The sequence below is a fragment of the Pagrus major genome, chromosome 23, assembly GCF_040436345.1.
Source record: "Pagrus major chromosome 23, Pma_NU_1.0".
NCBI lineage: Eukaryota > Metazoa > Chordata > Actinopteri > Spariformes > Sparidae > Pagrus > Pagrus major.
In genome coordinates, this window is record NC_133237.1 from 17,816,146 (window position 1) to 17,835,090 (window position 18,945).

The 18,945-nt window shown below is 43.4% G+C and overlaps 1 protein-coding gene across 1 annotated transcript in view; it reads right to left on the reverse strand.

Annotated features, from left to right (window-relative positions):
* The window catches only part of shank1 (SH3 and multiple ankyrin repeat domains 1), a 56,781-nt gene that overhangs the window by 7,835 nt on the left and 30,001 nt on the right, over positions 1–18,945 (reverse strand). The window contains exons 14-21 of the mRNA XM_073494656.1: positions 18,621–18,696; positions 6,359–6,441; positions 5,901–6,025; positions 5,667–5,802; positions 5,183–5,263; positions 688–696; positions 360–386; positions 190–246 (exon numbers count right to left, since the gene is read on the reverse strand). Coding sequence (XP_073350757.1) covers positions 190–246; positions 360–386; positions 688–696; positions 5,183–5,263; positions 5,667–5,802; positions 5,901–6,025; positions 6,359–6,441; positions 18,621–18,696 — 594 coding nt within the window. The remainder of the gene's footprint in view (positions 1–189; positions 247–359; positions 387–687; positions 697–5,182; positions 5,264–5,666; positions 5,803–5,900; positions 6,026–6,358; positions 6,442–18,620; positions 18,697–18,945) is intronic.

The window sequence follows — 18,945 nt, forward strand, 5'->3', positions numbered from 1 at the left end:
AGAGAAAGAGACAGAAAGAGAGACGGAAAGGAACGGAGAGAGAAAGAGACAAACAGCAATGAAACAGAAAAATGGACAGCAACAAAATGACAGAAACAATGTGTGGAAAGGGACACACTTGATGAAGGTGGGTGAGAAAGAGAGGAAGAGATTCAGGAAACATCCACTGACAAACATGAGCTCCCTTACTCAAAGCCATCTGATAGACTGTCCTCTTCTTCTCTGTAACTTGTGAGGATTCGAATTCTACAAGAAAAGAAACTCAGAATAAGCCCCAATAAGTGACTGAGCGGTGAGTGCCAAGTCATTTTGGACGGACATAAATACAATGCCTTAAGCGAGAGTGTACCAGAGCATACCTGATTTTTTTTTCCAAGGGGTAGCAGCTGGAAGGAGGACAAAAGGAGACTTAAGTTTTGGCAGGAGTGAAAGTGCGATAGCGTTGTTACAGTGAATACTAATCATATTCCCCCGGAGCCTGACAAACTGAGTCACCTCGCCAGGCTTTCCGAGCTTCGATGTAATAGAACGCACATCACACCCACGCTTTAAGACAGCTGAAGTTTTTACACTTATGTTACAGTAAATATGCTGTACACACATACAGTATGCTGCTTTGTGTTACTCTCTCTGACACACTTCAAAACACACACACAAATGCGATATTAGTGTGAAGCTGACTCCCACCTCTCTCCACTGTTAAATTGTTAGGATCCCGTCAGCAGTGAATTGAGGAGAAAGGAGACAAAGAAAAGTAGGAGTTAGTGGTTAAACCAGTGAACAGTAAAGGGACAAGTCCATAGAGGAGTAAAGAGGAGGAATAAAAGATGACCCTTTAGTGTTTGCATCCACTGGTGTGAGTGAGCTTGTGTGTGTGAACTGAATAGGGATAGGGTTATCTGCCATACTGAAGCTGTTCAATTTCATAATGTGTAGTTTATTGAGCTTAATCAAACAGAAATTAAATTTTAATGTCCGATGGTAAACCAAGCACAAGAGTTTTGAACTCATCTCATCTCTTATTTACAAGCGCACTGCACAAATCCTTCCAAAAATGAGCCACAGTTTTGCCGAAACACATGTCCAAACATATTGAAACAACACCTGAAATGAAATGTCGGGAAAACAACAATTTGCAGACTTAAGTGCACTGCAGGATCATTTCCATTCTAATGTCCTTGTTATCTTGCAGCATGACTTCTAGGTGAACTGGGACACTGCACCAATCGCAGAGGTGAGACAGTTTATTAGGCGTCACAGCTAAATGAATTCTAATGCATTAGAATAAGCATATGGCAGAGCCTGACATGGCTGCGTCACACATTGTACTCCTGTCACCTTGATCCAGAAGGAGGCAAAAGCAAAGAGGAGCTAGGTTGTAAGGTGTCTGACTACCAATTAGGCACACAAATCTAATGGAACTTGGGATATTTATTGATGAATACACTTTATATTGATTCAAACTGAATCTTTCATTAAAAAGTTTAGGATTTTACTGTGTATAGCCCGACCATACTGAGATTTTTGAGGTTGATACTGATATCGATATTTAGGACTTTGGGTCAATAATAATTTTAACATAAACACACAATATTGATACAGATCCCTTGGATTAGACTTTTTAAGAAGAATTGTGACCTGAAATATAGTAAGTGGAACATTTCAATGTGAGGCTGCACAACATGATGAAAAAAATCATTTTTTCATTTTTATTCTGACAGATATTATGATTGCAATATGAGTCACAATTAGCAGAAATGCTCATTTTTGCATCAAAATTTTCATTTTCACTGGAAAAAAACGATGTGACATTTGTTGGGATCTGTACCAAACAAACATGTTTTCTTTCAGGCCATCTCTGCAGTTCCACAGTACTTCATCATAATGCTGATTTGTCACACATTTTACCTTTATCAGAAAATTGCTCGACAGCTTCTGCGATTTGGATAATATTTCAATCAATTGTGCAGCCTTATTTCACAGCTGAGAAATCAACTTGTAAATTCTCTTTGGTTGACAAACTGTAATTGTGACGCTGCCTCTAAATGACCTGAATCCTAGTTCGGCAGGTTGAGTCTTTTTTTTCTTCTTTTTTTTTCTCATCGGCCAACATGTACACTAACATGATACATCGCTAATGAGCTAATATCAGCCTGGCTGATTTAGCTGCAGTGCTGTGGCACCTTTACATCTGTAAATCACTTCTATTGATTTCAAAACCTTGGTATGATGACATTGAGGCAACTGGCCTACACAGTTTTAAAACAGCAACATTATTATTATTGTTATTGCCATTTCTCTCAAAATAATGACCACGTTTACTCTAAACACGATGGCGTCTGTTTGCAGAGGAGGTTGCGTTTTGATCAATTTGTGATAGAAGAAGAGAACTGTCACGTTTTCTTGCCATAAATCAATTTAGCAGATGTCCCTACCAATATCGAACCAGATCGAAATGTGGTTACTGATGTTTAGGAACTGGAGCACCTTTAAGTTTGTTGAAGTGATATTCTATGTATTGAGATAGTGCATACTGTATCACTAGTGCTAATGGTAAGATAATAGTGTATGGCAACTAGTGGAGGTACAGTAGGAGGGATGTGGGTTGGGGGTTAAGGAAACTGCAACCTGTGTGTCAGACTGGGTGCTCATGCTTTGTGCTGGTCAGGTGAGGTCACACCACAGAGAGAAGGCAGGTGAGGGGAAGAGACGAGGGAGGAAAAAAGCATAGAGCTGATTTCTACGCTCACGATAAAGTCAGATCCAGACTTAAAGCAGCATGGCAGGACTCATTGTAGTTGCTGGCGTCACCAGTTCAGATCAGCAGCATCTCAGACCAAAACAAATCCAACACAACAGACACAGTACTCTTCAAAGCCACCAGACTCCATTGACAAAAGCAGTAGTTTCACCTCACAGATCACCGCAAAATACATTTCATTCAAACTTGACAGAAACAAAATTCACCAAAAACTCACCACAGCAGTTTTGGTTAATCTTTCCACTGTTCCAACAACCACCAATTCTGGTTGGGTTGAGTTGGATTTGAAAATATTCTGGCTTTACATGCAGTTTTTCCCGTAACATATTCAGCTTGGTAAGGAACTACTTCTATATCTTCCATAAATATTTGTTTGCTAGCTCTCTTGCTTACGATATTAAACATAAAGTAAAAACAAGCTCTAGGAAGCTTAAATTTGATGTTTCAATTGTCTCTTTATAAATTCAGGAAGGTTTCACAGTTTACAGGAAGGGACCTTTGACATATATAAAGATGGACAGCTTCACGCCATTGTACAAAATTAGGCCAAAATGTCCTGGATACTAGCGCTGCTATATTGCACTGCTGATATCATTTGGCGGCAGAGTCTGCACAGTAGTGATTGAGTGGTGGAGCAGTAGAGCTAAAGGAGTAAAAAAAACATTGAGATATCGATATATAGATTCAATGTCGGCCAATATTTGTATATAGGACACAGATTGTATACATAAACTCACATTTTTTGCAGTGACCCATAAAATGTGGCAAAGATACATACATAATGCATTTATAAAAACATTTTTCAAATCGTCTCACATCAGACAACATATATGGTACATAAATATATATCGGGCTCTAATTGCGAGCAGGGCTCATCTGTCAATTATGATAAATCTAACCCCCTTTTATAGCTTTAAATAACTAATTAATCAGAAAAATTTACATTCTTGAACGTACATCAACTTAATAAGAATGAACTAAAATGACAGAATCAATCTTTGGGAATAATGCATTTGATGTGTACTATAGTAGATTTAAGTCTGGCCCATGTCCTGTCTGTTACCAGGGAGGGGCAGGATTTATGACCTCCCCTGCAGCAGGCTACCAAGGGGCAGTTGAGATGTTTTGGTTTCACTCTTGTCATCCATCTTTATATATGTCAATGGTAGGGACTCACATGCAAAGAACAGAGAAGCTAAGGATGCCATTACTCCACTATAGATCTTCACATAGCAACAGAGCTACAAGTATTTGTTTGCTGCAACATTATTGTTCAAAAGCTCATACTGTATAGAACCATATAAATAAGTCATGACGTCTGTACGAGAAAGTGCTGAAACCACATCTGAGACCAGCCGATGAGGCCCTGCAGATCCCCTCTCTCCTTCAGCAGCTCCGCATGTCATCAGCAAACACCATAATTGTTCGGAGGATAACCACCAATCAAACGCCGGCCAGCGTTCTGATCTGCAAATGGGGGCGTTGACCCTCACCGTGCACTCTCCTCCCACTATTTTGCCTCAAATAGAGATGGCATAAGCATAGCCACACATAATGCTGTTACCATAGCAACAGACCTGGAACAAAGTTGTTGTTTTTTTTGTTTGTTTTTTTTTTCCTCAAAAATTACTCATCTCAATAATTTTATCCTGGGTGTGATTTCTTCCAAATTAATTAAAAAACGTTTTCAAATGGATAAAAGACATCGACTTAAAAGTGAAATATTTAGCAACTCGCTCACTAAAACACGAAGACCAGACACTTCGCGATGATGTTTGTGCCACCCGGAAAACTCTTCTCAGGTGACGCTCATTCCCCTGCAGTGTTACCTTGGCAACAAATACTTCCCGAGCGTCTGTGTATGTGTGAGTGTGCATTGAGCAGAGGGGCTGGTAGACTGCTCTGTGGGCGGTGGGGTTAAAGCCGTGGGGGGGCCAGGGAGCAGTGGGGAGGTGCAAGGGGGTAAGAGGTAAGAGAGGCGGGCAGTGAGAGAGGGATCACAGGGTGGATGGCGACACTTTTTCTTGGTGGGGTTACCTGTAGTGGGTGTAGTGCTGGAAGTGACAGTGTGGAACCTCTGAAAGAACAGTGAAATGCATTGAGACCGTCATCCACGGCGGTAGCCAATCTTCTTCTTCTTCTTCTTCCTGTCACAGAGTAACTACGCTATCTCCCTCGCCACTTTCTTACTGTCTAAATTTAGCCCAACTCAACTCCCCTTCACACTTTGAGCATCTATAGCAGCCCCCAACTCTCTGGTTTCACACCGTTTCTATCATTCCCCATCACCTCAATCTATTTTCTCCCACTAACTTGTTTTCCTTCTCTTGAACTTTAATGCATTCTCCTTATTTATCAACATCTCCCTGTCTGCCTGTTTCTTTTTAACCCCCCAAAAGTTTATCAAAGCCAATTTCTTACCCATCTCCTCCAGTTCTGAAGTCATGGATTTGGATCGTAGGGCGATAGCCGGGGTGCTCAGCCTCTTACTCTGCTGTGGGACTGGAGGGGAAGGAACAAACGAAAAGTAAGTCAGGCTGTTGGAGAGTGAGGTACAGTTACCACCAGCATTCACCCAGCAGAGGCAAAATTTTGGGGCCCACTTGAGAAAAAAATTGAAAAAGGTCCCACGATGGCCACTGAAGACTATGAATCCCCTTAAATTTCCCATAACGGCACAAGATGATCAGCAACCTTACAGTGTGGCTTAGTTACAATTTGGGAATGTTGAATTTCTTTAATTATTCATTTAGATTTTAAATGTTCAGATGTTTAATGTTAAGATTCAACTTATGTGAACATTGGAAATTAAAAAACTATTTAGATTTTGTGCATTTTTTTGTCATTGTCATTGTCTAGACTCTACAATTGCCACTGGCCCAGGGTGCACGAGATAGACTCTTACTTTTCTTCCTCGTACCTTCGTCCATGTCGGGGTTGCGAGTTACCATTACAACCTTAACCATGAGGCTGTTGCCACCTTGCCGGATCATGTTGACGACCTGCCGGTGACCGACCTTCACCACGTTCTGACCATTGACCTGGGATGGTACAGGTACAGGTAAGTGTTATTGAGTTTAGTAACACGACGAGTGCTTTCAAGTCTAAATCATAATGCAGCCGTAAATCATGGCAGTACTTCGATCAAGAAATCCCCCATCCTGAGGCCGGCTCTCCAGGCGACGCCTCCCTCGTCCACTGACTCCAGGTACTGCAGGGCAGGGAAGGCCGGGGTGGGAGTGAACTCCTCGATAGGAGTCTGAGCTGGAGACACCATGAAAATAAGAGGACACATTAGCATTGCACATGACAAGAACTACCACACCCAACTCAGTAAGTGCAATTACATGTGCGTTAGTATCCTGGTTTTGAGTCTTATCCTATTTTTGATTATATTATCATGTTCACATGAAACATGAAAAACTGGCATCTAGCTTTCTGATCATCTGAGTACTCAAGGTAGTATATCCAGGTTTCTGAAACTGGGATAAACTGTTCACATGCACAAAACATAACCAGGATACTGGGGTACATGTAAACACACTCACTGAGTGGGATTGCAGGGCAGGGTGTTTGTGCTTGTTTCACATTTCTTACCTTTGGCTCCTCTCAGCACAAAGCCGAAGCCCTCGCTGTCCTTTTTCTGCAGAAGCACCGTCTTCTCCTTGATTATATAGTCACTAGCAGAGAGGAAAACAGAGAGCGGGAGAGTTAGAAATAAAACAGAAATGGAAGACAGATGACAAGGAGGTCAGCTGCTGTACTTCCTTGCATGTCTACGTTCACCCTCTGCCTTAATAAATGGAGACAATGATTGGAAAGTCAAGTTTTACAATCCAGAAATCCCAACCACACCACACCTCTCCTCTGCTTCCCATGACCTGTGTCCCCCTCTGATGACCTTTTTTATTATTATTTTCTTCTTCATATGTTTTTATTATTTCTCTGCTGTATGTTTTTGACAGCGAGCCCAGAACCTCAGTGAACAAGAGATGCTATATACAGTATGATGGCGCTGCCTGTTGCCTCAGCAACAGAGAGAAGTGGACGCAGGGAAACTTGCCTGGATCGGTCAACACCAGAGCCAAGCCATGTAATGGTACGCTATAAAGCTTAAAGAATATGATGCATTGTTAAAGATGAAACCAGTGGCTCCCAACATTTTTGACGTCTGACTCCTTGTGTCTAGTTGAAGCCTCCAGTGTCCATGAGCTGTTGAGACGTTTTCCCTCTAAACCGGTCAGATTATTTGATTTAAGTAACTGTTAAAGTATCCAACAATTCACAAAAAAGCAAAGAAAAGTCAAAGAAATTATAAACATTTTTTGTCACCCTTTTGGAGGGGCCCAACCTCAAATTATGGGACCACTGAACTGAACTCCTTAACTGCAGGATCAGACCGGCAATTCTGGCAAATGCCAGATGGGCCGGTCCGACGGTCACCACCAGCAAATCAGAGAGAAAAAAAGTTGGCCATGGCATTGATGGCACATGCAAATGTAGCAGCTGGTAGCTCCTTCAAATGTTGCAATACTTTTTGTTTTTGTTGCAGATAAAAAGTGCAGCATTTGGATTAAGTGGCCACTCCACCTTACGACCATTGTCAGACTGCCCTAGGGAGGATAGGAAACAGGTCCTGGATGGGAGCCAAGCTAGCCCATCTTGGACTTAAGGCTGTTCCTGGCTAATGTCTGGTCAAAGAAAAAGAAACGGATGAAACTGGATTCAGGCTGGAACAGAAGATTGAAGACTGCTGTGCTCACATCTTTACAGAGAACTGGCTCTACCACAACATCTCAGATCAAACTGTTCGACACACTTCCATCTCATGAATCTCTCAACCCTCTGTTGTATAATGACCAATAAATCACCCTGTATCCTGATCAGCCCATCTGATTTGGGGTTACACGGTCGCCAAAACTATCAATAGGCTACCTAAGGCAGGTGCAGGAATTAGTGCTGACTATCGCCACCTCCCACACCCCGTTAAGTAAATCCACCCATCCACGTAATATCAGGTCAAGCGGGAAATAATTTAATTAAATCAAGACAGAAAGAGCCAGGTTTGAATCAAAACTACAAATTAAACGGATGAAAAGGTGAGCGACAAAGGTCAGAGAGAAAAATAAAAAATGAAAATTTCAAGGCTGATGCCGCAACATTTTTTAAGTTATTACATTTATTATTCAAAAACAGCATTACCGATGCCAAACCCAAATCCTGCTAGCTGCAGTGACAACATTAACAGTCCTCCAGTGCCAAGTGAAGAGGAGGACGGAAGAGTGTGGACAGATGAGCAGCAGGCTGATTCCAGTGGACAGCAGAGGCAAGAAGAGGAGGCCGCTGACACCACAACCTACCAACAGTCAATATTGCTAGTGCTAGCTCGTGTAGCACCGGGCCTGATTTGATAGTTGCGTTCATCTCTATTTCTCACTTGATATCTATTGCTGAGCCTAAACTGTTTGTTGGGGGAAATGGGGCCAGTCCAGATAAAAATTGCAAGAGCTGAATTTTATTCTCAGTCCGACTCTGACTGGCTGGAAACAAAGACGTCCAAGTGTCTATTTGTCAAATGCACAGTTTTACACTTGGTGAGTCTGAGCAATTAAATCCTTGTGACATGCAAGCAACAACCGTCTAGTAGGCATTAAATCTCAGATGTTAAGATGATGACAAATTATGGCAAAAAAAAATTTGAAGGAAAAAAAAGTAGTTAAATTTGCAATTGACAACTTTTGCTTTAACTTATCATTCTGAAGTAAATACTGATTGCACAGAGTAATGGCTGTAGAAAATGACACCATCCACGTATAGATTGGTTTCCCATAAACCTCGCTTTCACTTTGCTATTCCATCTGGATTTATCCCAGAAAAATGGAGGTCAAATTATGGTACAAAGGAAGCACAACCAATACAGCAAGAGACATTGTTTTCCCCGGTCTCTATCCCCAGGTAATGGTGGAATAACTGGAATAAGTGTGGAAACTCACTGCAAAAGAAAAAGAGCCCCACTGATGTACAGTAGGAGGCAAAGAAGGAGTATAGGGAGAGTGATAGATACCGGGGTAAAACAAGAGTGAGCGCACGGGCATTCAGTCAATGGAGAACGCTCCGATGTTGTGTCAAAGTCTGTTCCCCTGCTGATATGTGCTTCCTCTAACCCCTGGGACTCGAGACGGTTCAAAACCGTCATTTTTTTCCTACTGAATCAGTAAGTAACAAAACCTGCTTACTTATTAATCCAACCGGATGTTTTACGTTTTTTGCTTTGAACAGTAGCCATGCTGCTAGCGGTAGCCATGTTGCTAATGCTCCTTTTGTGACAGCGACAAACTGTAATATCACAGGGAAACGCTAGAAAAAGTTGTCTATTTCCACTTTAAACTTACTCCTCCTCAAGCTGTTACAACAGTGACATGTTACTAATGCAATAATGCTCCAGTAATAATAATCTAATAATGTAATAATAATAATATATTGGTTGTAGTCGCCAATTTTCTGCAATACGAGTACCTTTTCTCCTGATACTTGAAAGGTGCAACATGTAAGAATTCGCCATGTTGATTCAGACTCAAGACAAACAGATATCAGAGTAATCGCTAACTGCTGCTAACTGTAGCTGCCGCTACCTACTTAGCTCAGTTAGCAGTACAGCTAGCGGTCTAAACTGTGAGCTCAGAGCAGTTTCTCAGTCGGTTGTTTGCACCCATAACAAGAGGCTTATCTCGTTTTACTCGCATGAGAAATCAGACACGTCACATACTCGGAGGCTCGGCTACTTCAGTTTAAATCACTTTGGCGTAAGGACTGCTGGCCTCTCGTGGACTCTTGTCTTCTTATGAATGAAAAGACCATCCAAACAGCCATTCAGTCAGTCAGTGAGTCACAGAGGTATATATACACCGTGTCAGCTGTAACATACTGTAACCACATGCTGATAATCCCATCGTGCACCGAAATAGTCCCAGCCCACTCCATCTGTTCCTCCCTCTCTCTTTCTCTCTTCACTGGCTTTTCTTCTTTTTACATCGTAATGGCCCCGACTACTCCATACCTCTCTCTGTACTGGCTTCCTCCCCTCGTTCTCCAAACTTTTACTCATTTTTTTTCTAATCACATTTCCCCCCTAATGATCTTTTTCATTCAGCCTATTGAGTGCATGATGCTCTCCACAGGCTGTAAGAGCCTCTCTGTCTCTGCCAAGGCTCTGTCTCTTTGTTATTCTTGTCCTCTTCTGTTCATCTCTGCTGCCCAGCCCAAGAGGGACCGAGTGGATAAATGAGCACATACTGTACATACAAACACATTCACACAGATCTGAAGGTAGGACCGAGGAGTGGGAGTAGATTACTATTGGGATTTAGGTACAAAGTAATGCGTTAAATTCCCCTGTCGCTGTTAGCCTGCCCTCTCGCCGCAGGCAACGCAAGCAACAAGTCACTCCATGGAAATTCAACTTTACCTTTAACAGCAGATCATATTTTTGCACTTGTTCCCCGGCTGACGTTAGTTTAATTTCATGGACAGCAGCTCTGCCCAGGCTAAATATATTGGATTGCAATATGACGTCTCCAAGACTTATGCAGCCTTTATTTGGAGGACTGATGGATTGAATGGCTCAAAAACAACACTTGAGGAACTATTACATCCATCACTAGGGCCCATGATAAACTCTGAGGTAATGGTCTTTTAATCTCATCAGAATGACCAAATATTGAGACGTGACACCAGCGCAGCAGAAAATGCAGAATATCCCTGCTAAAAACTTTGAGGATGCACAATCAAAGCCAAGTCATTTGTAAAACAAATCATTGTGGCAACTCTTCTACAAAGTGTCTTTCTCACAAAGAGTTGGTGTCAATGTCGTACTACTTATCCTACATTCCCTCACCGCGTCTGTGTGTGGTCGTGCGTCCACTCAGTTCTAGCAGTTATCCCTTGAATCCCATCCAACCGGCGCCTGCAACTAACTCAGGCTTTGCTGTCATCGAGGATTTCATCAACTTTAAAGTGTCATTAGCCGCGTCCCAATTCAGTGGCTGGAACCTTTTGAAGTCTCTAGACTGAATGTTCCTCCGAGTGCAGTGGAGAAATGCAGCCTTTGTGTGTTCACAAGCGCTGCATCCTTACAAACCCCCATTGTCCCCAGATCCACCGTGCGATGGTCAACTGGCGATCCTCTTCAACTTGAAAAGCTGAGACGTATCACACGACCAGGTCATATTTAGGTAGGTCTACATCAGTGTCTTCTCCCGCTGCCTTCATGATCAGCTGACCATGGGTGCTTACTCTTTCAGTTTGACCAACCAGATTATGCCACAATCTTCTAAAGCCAATAATGTTCATTGCTGCCAAACTTTAAACCTGTTCTCCTCTCTGGTGCTGTCAGTTCACCGAATCAACGGCCTGGGTCAGAGCTCACCTGGATGCCCACTGAGCTCACCACCACCACCATCACCTGTGTGTAGACTCCTCTTACCACGCACAGCTTCATTGCTCCTTTAAAATACGATCACGTTAAGATGGAGTCTAAATGCCAAAGACTATTCACATTTCTAATCTTCAAATCAATCAGTACATACTTGTTCACTTGTATTAAAGGGGCACTATGTAGTTTTGGAGAAGAAATTCAAACTAACTGAATAAACCGCCCACGTCCTTTAATGTCAGTTTGTCTTTTCTGTTTATTCATAAAAAGAGAGGCATTAATAAACAGTCAATAAAGATCTTTCTTCTCTGATTAAAAGTTCTTCCCCAAAACTACATACTGCACCTTTAAGCCTCTCCTGATTTAAATGCTGTTAATCGCAGAATATTACATAAAAACTGATCTTAAACGTTAAGACCATTTTCCAGGTGTCCATAACGTACTTGTTAAACTTGGGTATCTTTAAACTTGTCCCAGTTTATCACTTCAATTTAGACTTTGCTGAGGGTTTAAGAGCAATTACCAGGAGACCAACTTAAAAACTTGTCACACCATTATTTTGCCTCTATGAGAGGCTCGGCCATCGTCTTCAGAGAGAACAACACTGCATCCAGCCACTGAACTGATAGTGCCTGTCAGTATTAGTGGACCACTGTTGTAATCACTATCTTAGTCGCAAGCGAGTGAGTTGGACAATCCGGCACAGCGTACGATGTGTCTCTGCGTACTGCGTACATAAGGAGCCAAGGCATTGAAAAGGTTTGGCCAAGCAGGCTTCCGTAGAGGTGTCAGAAAGAAGCTGGAACTTGTCATGCATGCTGCATCGTTAAAACTCCCTCACCATGCGCTGTTTCCAATTTGTCGGCAGTCTCTCTCTCTCTCTCTCTCTCTCTCTCTCTCTCTCTCTCTCTCTCTCTCTCTCTCTGTCTCACACACACACACACACACACACACACACTGGTAAACATACAGAAACATGTCACACACCACACAGGACACATGCGATCAACTATCCAGCAGAGGAAGAGAAATTTTCCCCGCCATACCTTTTGTGTTTTTAATGGACAGCAGCATACACACCATCCATACACACAAACACACACTCACACACACACGCAGACACAGGCGTGCATGCACACAAACACGCAGTCAATCTGCACATCAGTAAAAAAAAAAAAAAAAAGCAACGAGCATCACTTGTGCCGGTGCAGCATTGCTGGAGGACGTTTGTTCAGAGAGCGACTCAAAGCGGAGAGAGAGAGAGAAAACGACACACACACACATGTTCGCACAGAGAAACACAGGACGGCTGCACTGCTCATACACCGGGCTGTGCAGCAGCACCAGCTCTCGTCCGTCTTCACACACATACATCACACACACACACACACACACACACTCACTCACATTGAGACACAGAATCAAACACATCCGTCTGCAAGCATGCATTGCAACATCTGTCAGTCTATCTAATCGATCCTGCCCTGCCATCCATGATGTCCACATGCATGCATCTCTCCCTCCACCTCCCCCCCCAGAGAGAGAGAGAGAGAGAGAGAAAGAGAGAGAGGAGGGGAGGGTAGGGGGGTATAAAAAACCATGGCAGGTACCTGTAAATGAACCAGACGCTCCTATTCACAGGGCCGAGCGACGGCCAGGAAGAAGAGAGGGAGAGGGAGAGGGAGAGATCCTCCTCGCCGCATGCCCCCATCGCCATTTCCTCCCCTCCCTCTCCTCCTCCTCCTTCTCCTGCTCCTTCTCCTTCTCGTCTTCCAGCGAGACAGCAGTGAGCGCGAGCCGCGAGATAGGAGGAGGAGGAGGAGGAGAGGAGGAAGAAGAGGAGGAGAGAGAGATGGAAGAAGGGAAAGGGAGAGGGCCGAGCTCTCCCAGCCCCTTCATACTTAAGACGGAGAGAGAGGAGGAATGGGAGAGAGAGAGATGGAGATGGTTCATTGTGACTGCGACACAGGGAGAGAGAGAGAGAGAAAGAGAGAGAGGGAGAGAGAGAGAGAAGAGGAGCAGGGGCAGAGGGAGGGGGAATAAGGTGGCTTCAAAAAAAAAGGAGAGAGAGAAATGAGGTAATTTAGAGAGAGAAGGAGTGAGAGGTGATTGGGTTTGCTTGCAGGGGGGGGGTTCATGCACAAACACACACACAAACACACACACACACACATGCATGCGTTCATGTGATCAACTCGTGCACAACCACCACATGCACTCTCTCTCTTCCTCTTGCCACATCCTCCTCACCTCCTATGGTTTATATGTATAGTATCAGCTCTGCCTGTGAATCCCTCTCATGACTCCCCATTCATAAAAAAACAGACGAGATAAGTCAGCCCCATCAAAAGTGAATCATTCAAAGTGACTGATAGGAGGGTCTTGAAGTTTAAATGACCGAGCAGGTATCACTGTCGAGCTGTGACACGATGATAAATGATAAGTCAAATTATTATTATGTGATATTACAAAGAAATACGCCGACAGAAGCTGATGTCGAGGAGAAATGTGACTTCCTGCTGCCGTCCTTCCCCTGCTGTTACTGACCCCACGTGCCTTTAAATCACACTTAACTAACCTCACCCACCCACTTTTTTTTTTTTTTTTTTCTGGCTCTCTGACACACACACACACACACACACACTATCTTCTCACATTTGCTGTAAACAAAGCATGAATGAGAGGGTAGAGCGAGGGAAAGAGGAGGGGGAAGGAGGAGACGCATCGACGCAGACAGGAAGAGGAGAGAGGACAGAGAAACAGCTGGCGGGTGAGTGGCGGAAGGAGGAAGAGGAGGAGGAGAAGGAGAGAGAGAGAGAGAGGTTGAGATCCTCTCGAATAGGCACTCACATCATCTCTTAGTCAGAGCCTCCTTCCACGTATGTCGAAGCTGTCCTCCGTCGACTTGCCCACCCTCCCTCCTTCCTTCCCTCTCTCCGTCTCTCCCTCTCCCTCCGCATTCGAGGACGATCACAGCTCTTGTCCCCTCTCCTCTCACATCGCTGCCTTTTTGTTTCCCTCCCTGCATGTCAGGCTATACCGCTGTGATCCTGTGTACAGTACGCGTGTTTGTGTGTGCATGCATGTGTGGCGAGAGAGAGAGAGAATAAAGAGAGAGAGAGAGAGAGAGAAGGGGGAGGGAGCGATGGAGCAAACAGAAGGTGACATGATTGTGTACTTATGTGTATCTGCATGTCTGCTGATGGGCCCCCGTGTTACTAAATGTGTGTACGTGCATCACGCCAAAGCCAAACCTGAACACACATCTCTTTCAATGAATTTCTGTCAAAACAGTGAAAAATCAATCAAATCAATCTTTGTGTTACCTATGCACCAGCGAGGGGCGATGCATGCACACCACAAAACACCACAGCAGTGTTCAGCAGGGCGTCCTGCCGCTCTGCTCCAAACTCACTTGTCCTTATTTGACCCACTGTTGGCTAAAACATTGTCTCATACGGGCTAGAAGGAGCAGCTGCAAGTACAGACTGTGTAGAGTTACTGAGTGCATCGGTGGCAATCAGCTTATAGCTTTCATCTCTTATTGTAAACAGCAGTGTGGTACAGTACATGTGTTTTGTGAGCTAGTTCAAAGCTTAACTTCGAGCAAATGCAGCTACAACAGCAAAAGTAGAAATGCTGCTTTACAACCAAATGCTGTAAAATAAGAACATATAATTAGTGTAATATATGTCAGTATATGCTCCTATGTTAGTCAGAAGACTCAGCAATATGCGCTTCGCAACAAAGTACACAAAATTTGTATAAATCTTTTTTAAAAACTTGTTTAACAACACATTGCAGCATAAAGCAACATGTTGCAAATAGGATATCAGAAGCAAATTGAGACGCTGCAAGTCTTTAATATGAACACAACTACAGTAAGTTACAACCAAACAGAACCAAAAACTGCAATTAAAGAGTTTTCTTTGGTTACAGTGTGCTGAGCTCTCTCAGCCACCAGCTGGAGGCTGATGAGGTCATACACAGGACTTCGCCCCCGGCCAAGACTCAGGAGTCATTTGCTTTTAAGTTATGTTACCTGAGTAAGTCGATGTATGTAAAGATGTAACTCACGTAACGCAGGTATATGACGTACCGAGGAAACTGATGTTACATGACATGAAAGTATGATCTTTTCCTGAACCAGCCTTTCTGTGTGTGGTTTGTGGATGAGCTGCGAGTAGACTTGGTAAAATATCATCTTTCAAATTAAGTGTTTCTCAAACTGTATGCAACACTGAACAACTCCAAAGCCTTGTAGTGAGTACGATAGATGTGTTGTTTTTAATATTAAATCAACTTGTATGTAAATTCAAACATTATTATTTGAATTGCCTGTTTTGCTGTGTTGTCAGGCTTCATCATGTAACCAAATGTTTTGTGACCGTTTTGCAACACTGCCTGCTTAATATATTTACACTGGTGTAATGTTTTGTGTCAGAAATGATCAGCCGTTGACCGATATTACAGAGAAAAATCCTCCAGGTTGGAGCCAGACATTGCTACACTTATGTCTCCATCCCATTAAAATGGCAACAGTTGTTTGTTGTTGTTGTTGTTGTTTTTGATTCATTAAAATAGAAATCAAAAATCTATATGTGTCTGTCTTTAAAACAGTGATTTGTGCTGTGAAACCTCATCAGTGTCGCACATAATCAAATCCTTATGTGTTCGTGTGGGGCAAAGGGAATCAGTGATCCACCAGGGACACGTGGATGTCTGTGGTTTCATTTATCAAAAGTGAATTTAGCTATCACCCAAATAAATAATTGGCTCCAAAGAGAATTTTGTTTTTTAATGAACTTGCTGTATCAGAGGCTTCTTCTCTCTTTGCAAAACACATCACTTTGGAAGAGGCACAGAGTAGCTATATTTTACAGACGTGTGTGGTAATGGTAATTTTATCTGAAAATAAAGTAAACGAGACTAAAGGTCAACAGCTGGGCTAGCGGCTGTGTGAGACTAGTCTTAGGAACAGCTGCGCTTTGAGCTAAACGTTAACATCAGCATGCTAGCGCTCTAACAGTTACAATCCTTGCATGCTTACAGTCAGTACGGTGTTTAGCCCACCGTGTTCAGCATCCCTTTTTAGCATGTTAGCACTTCCTGACCTGATGGCATCAGATAAAAAGGATCATTAGGATTTGTCTGGTAACCATTAATGTACAAATTTTGGTATTGGCCATCCATCTGATCCTTTTTGTTAGATTTCAGTCTGGACCAACTGTCATTACTATCCCTAATAAAAAATAATCAGTGTCACATAAGCCTTCGAATTTCATATTGGTCTTGCTTTGGTCTTCACAGACAGACTGAAGGAAATGAAACCATGCACAGAGGGCATCCTTCCTCACACTTTTGTCTAGCCTGCCTTGACCCCACGTTGCTTGCACACACACAAAAAAAAGAAGCATATGTCTCTTTTCACCCATTTGCAAACAAAGACGCTTTTCTTCCTTCGCCCAAGCTCTTCATCCCCCTCTCCAACCATCCTCTCCCTTTAGAGTGCCCTTCACTGTCTGACCTCCAGATGGAGACACCACAGGGGAGAGAGGGTGATAGAAAGAAAATTAAAAAGTACAGGGGGGTTAGTAATACAGTGATGAATAGAAAGCGAGGGAGGGATGCAGAGATGGTCAGAAGATGTGGCCAAATATAGAGGGTTGAAAGGAGGGATAGGTGAGATATTACATGTAGTGATAAAGGCTGTGAAAGTATGCCCATGTGAGGGCGGCTCTGAGTCAGCCATGCCTGCCTGCCTGGCCAAACAAATCGTCTCCGGCTCGGTCTGTGCTGCGGCACATGGCTTTAATTATCCATGATGTGTGTGTTGTCGTGTGTGCACAAACATGTGTGTGAGTTTGCATGGCTGAGCGCGTCGCTCTCATGAAATGTCACTGTTGATGAAAAACGTGTTAATAATAAATGATACCGTGTGCATGTGCGAGGGAGGAGCGCGGAGAGGAAAGCACGAAGGGAAAGTTGAGGAATGATAAAGAATGATGACGAGGGAGAGAAGGAAAAAAACTGGGAAAGAGAGAGAGAGCGGCTGGATTCATGTAAATAATACATGTGATTGATAATGGCTTTATTTCTATGTAAATAACTCTCTCTTTGCTCAGTCCAAGCCACGGACACTGAAATGAGTTTGCCTCAAAGCGACGCTGAGCTCGCCATGATGCAGACGCAAGGCATTAAAGGGAATGACACTATATTAGGCTGAGTTAATGAGGAGACGTCACACGCCCTGAGTCAATACAGGAGAGTTTCCCACTACCCAGGCGTCAACAGAAGTTCCAGCCAAGTTTCTGCTCCGTCTACGCTCAGGAAGCTGGATAGAAACAGGTGTCATTGTCATGCTGATGAGGTCTGTATCTGCGCAAGAAGCACAATGACCTTCTATGAAAAGTCAAAGATCTCAGCTGCTTCTTAAAGATTTTCTGTGGTTACTCCCATGATGCAGTGCTACATATGCATCAGTTCAGAAAGTTGGTCACCAAGGGCAGTAATGATGATCGGGTGATTGTATAATATCTGTGAACACAAAGACGTTTCAGACTTAGTCATCGGAGTGGTCTGAAAGCGCCTTCGCCATCACCGACGAGTTCAGCCCACCTAAAAACTGCAGCCTGGCAACGCAGCTTTGCACCTCAGAGACATAAAAAGAAGGAAGTTACTTTAAAACACCGATATGACAAAAAATCTGCCCGTCTGCCCAGGTTAAACTCAGCAGAACCAGCAAGTCAAAACACGGCTGGTAAACCCGCGCCTCGAGGATGACTCCAGTCTGAAAGCAGGCGGATCAGCTTCTAGACCCGAGGCAGTGAACCCTCACACATCGACATCCGACTGCATGAATCACTCACAGCACATCGCATCGCACAAATCAAAGCACCACTGGAACATATGAATCACGAGATGAATCACCCGATCTGAATTGATGTATACAGTATGTTACTGTACAAACAACATGTGCTACGTGTCTAAACACTGAAGCAGAGGGGTCACGATGAAAAGGTCGACAGCTCGGTTTGAGGAGGGATGTTGCGTCATGCTCTTTAGCAAGGCACTGATACCATCTCAGCGGATCTGTCCTGTAGAGCAATAACCTGAAAGTCAAACTGCTCTCTTCTTAGACTTTTGTTCACCGGGATGTGTCGGTATTTTAATGGGATACTTGCATGCGTCACACTGCTGCTAATGTCACACCAAACAGGCACTGAAGCATCACCCCAAGTGCCCTAAAGTGCCTCTGTGTTCGGCTCAAATACCCCTCTGGCAGGTGAACTACCACTCTTTTGTGACCTTACACTAAATGAATCCAACCTCTAACCCTGTGAGCCGAAGCAGGGCCTCTTATTCATTTTTACTCCTTAATCCAAAGGTGTAGTGATTGGTGACGACAAGCGTCAAAGCGACTCTTACCTGGGAGCGTCAAAGCTGTCATAGGATCCCACAGTGTAATGGCGAAACAGCCTTTTGGCTCGTTCTCCACGGCTCTCTGAAACACAGAGTCCCAGCGACATTAGCATAACTGTGATTATAATAATATATTATCATCACAGGGGAGTCTGTCCTTTACATTAGCCCATTCCCACACATTAATCGTAACCTAAGACTAAAAACACTGCTTGTTTAGGTTGTTTGCCAGTCTCACTGATTGTGTTACTTTGCTGTCTACACAGCGTTCAGTAAATGTCACTCTGAGGCTCATTTATAATCTTAATTTTAAATTATTTATGAGTGATGA